Source organism: Cupressus sempervirens, chromosome 10, assembly GCF_028749045.1.
Source record: "Cupressus sempervirens isolate cs-2001-9-10 chromosome 10, ASM2874904v1, whole genome shotgun sequence".
Taxonomy (NCBI): domain Eukaryota; kingdom Viridiplantae; phylum Streptophyta; class Pinopsida; order Cupressales; family Cupressaceae; genus Cupressus; species Cupressus sempervirens.
In genome coordinates this window covers 773,783,159-773,789,981 of record NC_143127.1, presented here as the reverse complement: position 1 = coordinate 773,789,981, position 6,823 = coordinate 773,783,159, and the positions used below count along the sequence as shown (strand labels likewise).

The window sequence follows — 6,823 nt, the reverse complement described above, 5'->3', positions numbered from 1 at the left end:
AAATCACTTCTGTAATTATGATGTTTGAATTGTTGCCACATCTCCAAACTTCAAATGGCTATATATTTGACCTTTAATATTTGATTTGGATGAAACAAAAGTCGATCTTGAGGTTTGATGACCTTCACAATATGATGCTAACCCTTGATTTGCACCAACAAGCTTTAATTTTTCTAGGTAATAGAAAGCAACAAAGAGAACCTCCCTAAAATCCATCAAAACATGCACTCAAATCTCTCAAAAAATTATGTAGCAACACTCAACAAGCTCTCATATGATGGAAGATTTGGCTTCCACCCAAAATTTAGAGACAATGAAAAACATAATAATAAGAGAGAATAGTATGATAATAATAAACTATATTCTTATCAAGACCACAGTACAATAGATCAATTGAAATGAATTGAATGGAGCTAGCTTGAATTAATATTTACATAGAAGACCCCTTGGTTGTATAGCCAAGGTGTACAAAGGAGTGAATGAGACAATACTGATAATTAAGAGATAACTTATCACCATGCTCAAATCACATGTCCATTAGAAGTGGATCATCTTCTAATGTATAATTAAGTATGTGCAACAAAGACAGAGAATGTTAAAGTGATAAGTGCACTAAAGGTCAAGTCAACACATAAAGTAGAAATATTGTGATCCCTACAATCAATTTAAGTCCTATAAAGAGGTATGATGTCTAATATTTATCTAAGGGGAATGAATGTATTTAGACTCACAATTTATGTTGTGTTATACCATAGGCTCTTACTTTTGAAAAGAAAATTTTGAATTGTCAATTTAAAAAAAAAAAAAATTAAATAATTAATATCACAAGAAAAAAATGACTTTTTAATGGAAAAATCTATTGTAACTGAAATATATGTAATTTAAATTAAAGTTCACAAATTATTAAAGTAACTATACCAGATTCTACGCCAAAGATTTTTTTTAAAATTTTTACTTTTCACCAAAATTCTTTTGATTAGACCTGCTTTCAAATGAAACTCCAACTAGAACCTTTAACTAAAAATATTTCAATAACACATTTTAATTCATTTTATCTACATGTCAAAGATTTTTAAAATACCAAAAACCTATGAAATGCAAAACGTATGAGCTGATTGACAGCTTGAATTTGGCAAGCTCCAGTGAATTTCTTGACTGTTTGACACGGAAAAAGAGGATGGCACATAAAATTACAAAATGATTCAATTCACAAAATTTAATGGTCGTAGTCCAGCAAGAATCACAAAAATGCCAGCACTGAAATGACTGTTCTTGCAGAGTTCTGAGAAGCTCCTCAGAATCGAAACTTGTAGAAAATGAAATAATTCAGATTTTCACGAGCTGCAGTACATGATATAAAATCAGCGCAGTAGACAAGTACGAAACTTGTTGCAGGCTTTGTTCGTTCTAGCCACTGTCAACTCTCTGGTGACAGAATTGTTGCAGTGGCGCAGCAAAATTGAAATCTTTCTTTCTAAAGACTGATGAAGTTCCAAGCTAGGGTTGTACCTGATACAGCAAAAGCGAGATCTTTCTTCCTAAAGATTGACGAAGTTTCAAGCTAGGGTTTCGCCTGTGACAACAAAAGTGAGATCTTTCTTCAAAAGACTGGCGAAGTTTCAAGTTAGGGTTGTACCTGAGACAGCAAAAGCGAGATCTTTCTTCCTAAAGATTGAACTCTCAACTCAGATCTCTAATGGAGTGCAAGCATTTGGAGCTGAATATCATTTCTGCGCAGGATTTGCACAAGCCGCTCCGTCTGTTTTTTGGCCGCAAATTGAAAATCTACGCTGTAGCGTGGATCCGCGGCGACGAAAAGGTTTCAACGCGGATCGACTGTGCCGGAGGTGTGAATCCTACCTGGAACGACAAGCTAATGTTGAGGATCGATGATCGATTCTTGCAAAGCAACTCCTGTGCCCTAAATGTGGACATTTACTGCGTTGGATGCATCAAGGATACTCTGCTGGGAAGCGTAAGGGTTTTGTTATCGGATCTGGCCAAGGGAAATGCCCTGAATTTCTGTGCACTTCTTGTGCGGCGCCCCAGTGGCCGTCCTCAGGGAATTCTCAACATTGCGTCTGTACTTGCCGACGAGAAAAGCGATGAAGGCGTTGCACATCTTCACAAAGGCAATATTGTTTATCACAGAGGAAAATCAGCGGATTCCTGGGTCTCAGTGATAAATCCTACTCACAAGTCCAAGGCTGAAGGTCCCGAGGTCGAATCCCTCGATTGTTCTGTCAAGCAGGGCGTTGGATGCTATTCATCGCTGAGAAGAAAGATCGAACCAGCGTTAGTCGTCTACGAACTCGAAAGATAAAAAAATAGTCATTTATTTCTTTGTACTGAAAAATTAACATCATTCTTGTTTTTTTTGTCAGTTTATTTGAGAATTTTTGCAGCCTAGCTTATTTTACTCTGAGCAGAGCTTACTGATTCTTTGTCCATGCCGTCTCTGATGATATTCATCGCTGAGAAGGAAAATCGGACCAGTGGTAGTCTTTTATGAATCCAAGAGATATATTGGATATATTGTAACTATTTTAACCCATTGGATTGACATATTCACACCATTAACACCGCCATTTCAATTTTTGTCAGTTTATTGCAGGATTTTGCAGCTGAACTTATTTTATTCTGCGCAGAGCTTACCTATTCCTTGTCCGTGCCTCTTTGATATGAGCACTGCTTCAACAATAAAAATGTAACTTTAGATCAAGCTGTTGATTGATTATGGTGACATTGCCAATGAATTCCTAGTTCATAGTGAAGAAATTTACAAGAATTTACACAGTTTCTGTAATCTGTTCAATAATTACATCATATTTATCTTCTTAATTTCCTATTAAAATCTGTAAATGTCAGATTTCCCATTTCAACTTTTAATGTTATTCAACTCCTGAAAACTGATACTTAGTATGAGTTTCTGCCAAGCTTCTTAAATTCTGCGCACAGCTCGCATATTTGTTCATTGTCCACGCCGTCTCTGATGGGACTTACTTGAAACTAATAATGAAATTTTAGATCAAGCTGTTGATTATATATGATGGCCTTGGTCATAAATCATAACTTAATGGTGAAGAATTTCCCAGGATTTGTTCGAGATTTCCAAATTCTGTTCAATAATCTCGTCATCGAGATTATTTCTGGGTTTCCCTTGAATGTTTTGCCAGGGCTAATCGGACTAATCTTAAACATTATAAGGTGAAAATTAAGCTATAAAAAAAGTCAATTTTTACTATTTAATATTTTTAGTGTGATGTTTAAGTCTATAAATCATTAGTATAAGTTGTTTTTCACAATCTTTTTTGGAAAGGAGTGTTATACTTCATCATTAACAAGTCTCAAGTAGTGACTAAATACTTACCTTCAACTATAAATAGATTTAACTTTATATATAAATTAATATTTTATTATTATTATTATTATTATTATAAATACTAAATATAATATTTATAATGAGTATTGTGCTTTTTATAGTTATAATAGGTGTATTAATTTTTTTATAATTAAAGAATTATACATAAGTAGTGATAGTTAAAATAGTAAATACTAAATTAAACAATCTATTACCATTTAGTATTTACCAAATTCAAAGGTTCTGATAACAAATATACTTCTTGTGGCAAAAACACTACCACAGGGTAGTGTGATATCCCCACAAGCAATAGCTTCGAAGCATTGAGGAAGCTTGCAGCATCTCCCAGCCACGAAGGTACTAGAAAAACTAGGAGAGATCCCCATTATCCCGTAGTAGCAAATAGGGGAAAGCAAAGGAACCCACCAATAGCCGAAGAAAAAGTTATTTTTTTGCCAAAACTATATATGTGAAATAGCAAGGGGCATAGAACAAAGAAACTCATGCCAACCCCAACAATGATGAAAGCAAGGGCAAGAAATTCCCCAACACATACACCATAGGAAAAAGGTCACTTTTCAAGAACCAAACCTCATTTCCAGAGATCTAGATGGTAACCCTCACAAGATAGATGGATTCAGTATTAGGAATGAGAAAACCCTAGCTAAGAAATTAGTCAATAGTTAGTCAAGCCTAGCAAAAGAGACATTCATAACCTCATTAGGGTTTACTACTAGAGGGCCTTCACTCCAAAAGATAGGAGCTACTAGTATCCAAGCTAATCCTATCTGGGGAACCCAAAAAATGTTAAATCCTACAATTTAGAAGGATGGGAAATGGTAATCAATAAAAGAAGACACAACAGAAAAATGGCTAGAAACTATAGGCACCTTCCTAGGATCTTAGGGGCAAACCAGATACCTCTTGGAATTAGATCAAGGTCCCATCAAACCATTAGAAACACGGGTAATGTCAATTTAAGATATCAACACTCTCTACGTAAGAAACCCCCCAACCTTTTCTACCACAAGCTCCTACAACTCACCTCGCTAATACCCAATCCCTAGAACCCAAAACCCTTCAACTAACAAAATCCTCCAACCTCAAAGGAATAAGTAATAACAACATTCAATGAACCAAAACACACAAGAAGATAAGGTAAAAGGAAAGCATCACAAACAATAGGACAGATCAGGTAGTAACCAAAGAACTTCCTTCTGCATCAAGCAAATCCAATAATTTTCACAACTCAAGAAATAATACAATTATTATCAACAATAAACATAGCGATGATCGATGATTTGAATGCAACGATCTTAGAATCTATGCTTTCTAGAATAGGCCTAAGAATGATAATCCTAAGCTATTAAAATGGTTAAAAGCCTTTTGTACTGATCAGGTAAATATCACCCCCCTTTCCTAATGTTTGTTTATTTACAATGTAGAAATAAGTAAATCATAGATGAAATCCTTACTAGATCACTCTGCTTCCTAAAAGGTTTCACTGCCAATTTTATTAAGTGGTTTTCAAATTTAGATGAAAACTTTGTTAGCAATCTAAGTCTTCTTTACATGGTTATTTTTTAAATCTTATCCAATAGAATTTCTACACCCTCACTTCTTAAAAAAAATTGGATCCTCAATAGGAAATTTATCAGGCATAGAAGCTATATTCACTAACACAAATGAGGTTAAAATCTTAGTTAATATTAACCCAGACATCCAAAAGAAGAAAAGATAATTAAAATTATAACTAATAGATCAATATATATAATTTACAATATGTAAAATTTGAAGGCAATATCCATAATATATCTCTCTTAGAAAAGAAATCTAAAAAAACATCTAATGAATCAAGCTTCAAGAATACACATAGAAGTACAAATTTAGAAAGTACTTATACCCAAAAATCACATATCCTATAGTGGGAAAGGAGCAAATAGAAACAAAGGAACATCAAGAAATCATAGTTGAACATATCATGCAAAACTAATATGATAATAAAAAACATTGACTTGACAACATAATATGTTATCCAGAAGGGGATATAGAAGATTGAGAAATAATAGAAGAAGAAATGAACCAAAGTCTTAATGTGAACCTTCAATATAATACTAGAGAGGGGTCAAATCACTAAAAGGACCAGAACACTTACAAGGAATATTCAGAGAATACAATAAAAATACTCATTCTAGAAGAGGACAATATTCAAGAGAGCATAAATAAACTTCAATAGTGTACATAGTGCAGGCTGCAAAACTCATACCCAAAAGATATCAAGAGAAACATTAACAAATTTACAGGCTATTGAGAAACAATATCAATTTAACATATAATGACATAAGTGGTTGCCGTATCTTATAGGAAGAGGCACACAATGAACACCATCAAGCAACCTATCAAGCAGTTTGCACCATGATATATAAATTAGAACAAAGCAGTGATGACATAGAACAAACAATAATGACCAATATACAAGAAACAAATGAAAAAGAGGTACAAGAAATAAGTCCAATATCACAAAAAGGAGTTGATCAATCAAACTCCAGATTTACAACCAACAAAGGAAGGAGAAAGAATAAAAACAATATAGTAGAACAACAAATAGATCAACCCCCATGTAGATAACAAAAAACATGATGATAATGTTGAAACCACTCCAATAAATATTTCAAAAGAAAGGAACCAAAATAGCCCTCTCAACTTAATAGCAGAAGAAAAACATGGTAAAGAAATAACACACCACCCCCCCACCCCTCCCCCCCCCCAAAAAAAAAGATAAGAAAAGTGAAAAAAATAGGAGAGAGTGAAAGAGAGAAAGCTCTCCAAATTTTGGCAAACACCTATGGGAGGCACAAATCCTCTCAAGGAAGATGCCTAATCAAAAGATTGGCAAAATAATGAAGCACTAAAGGAAGTGATTATAGAGCACATCCTCATAGAAGTAGAAACACTCATAAAGGAAGAAGGAGCAAACTACTTAAAGGACCTAATCAATGGTAACTACAAGGATAAATTATGGAACATTAAAGCAAAAACAACCCAAGTTTGGGAAAAAATTTGCATTCAAGAATAGTGAATGTCTAAAAAGGATCAAGGAGAAAACCTTGACAAAGGTAAATAGGAAAATCCTCTAATAACCACAAATAAAGTAGGGAAAGAGACTGAAATAGAGGTGAATATTAGTGACAATATTATTCAGGAGCTAAAAGAGGAAAAAGAGGATGAAGCTATAGAAACAACGTGCAAAATGCTAGTACCAAACCAAATAACATAGAAGGTATAGAACAACCAAAATGCAAAAAAAGAGGCAAAAAGTGAGGAAGGAAGACACTATCAGAGCTCAGAATGACAACAGGTAAGGTTAGTAACCAAAAGAAAATCAAAGATATATTACAGACTCTGAAGGGGAAGAGCTTTCGCAAAGAATCATGAAACTCACAAAATGGAATGTTAGGGGCT

General features: G+C 34.1%; 1 protein-coding gene across 1 annotated transcript; it reads left to right on the top strand.

Annotated features, from left to right (window-relative positions):
* Positions 1-1,120: 1,120 nt before the first annotated feature.
* LOC149536160 (protein SRC2 homolog) lies at positions 1,121-2,537 on the top strand. The gene is made up of 2 exons (XM_089805224.1): positions 1,121-2,295; positions 2,385-2,537. The coding sequence occupies exons 1-2, from the start codon at positions 1,697-1,699 to the stop codon at positions 2,437-2,439; spliced, it is 654 nt and encodes a 217-aa protein (XP_089661350.1). The 5' UTR covers positions 1,121-1,696; the 3' UTR covers positions 2,440-2,537.
* The last annotated feature ends 4,286 nt before the right edge of the window (positions 2,538-6,823 follow it).

Coding starts and splice junctions, on each gene's coding strand:
- LOC149536160 (XM_089805224.1), top strand. CDS start 1,697: ATGGAGTGCAAGCATTTGGAGCTGAATATCATTTCTGCGCAGGATTTG. Junction 2,296..2,384: donor AGAAGAAAGATCGAACCAGC/GTTAGTCGTCTA, acceptor TTTTTTTGTCAG/TTTATTTGAGAATTTTTGCA.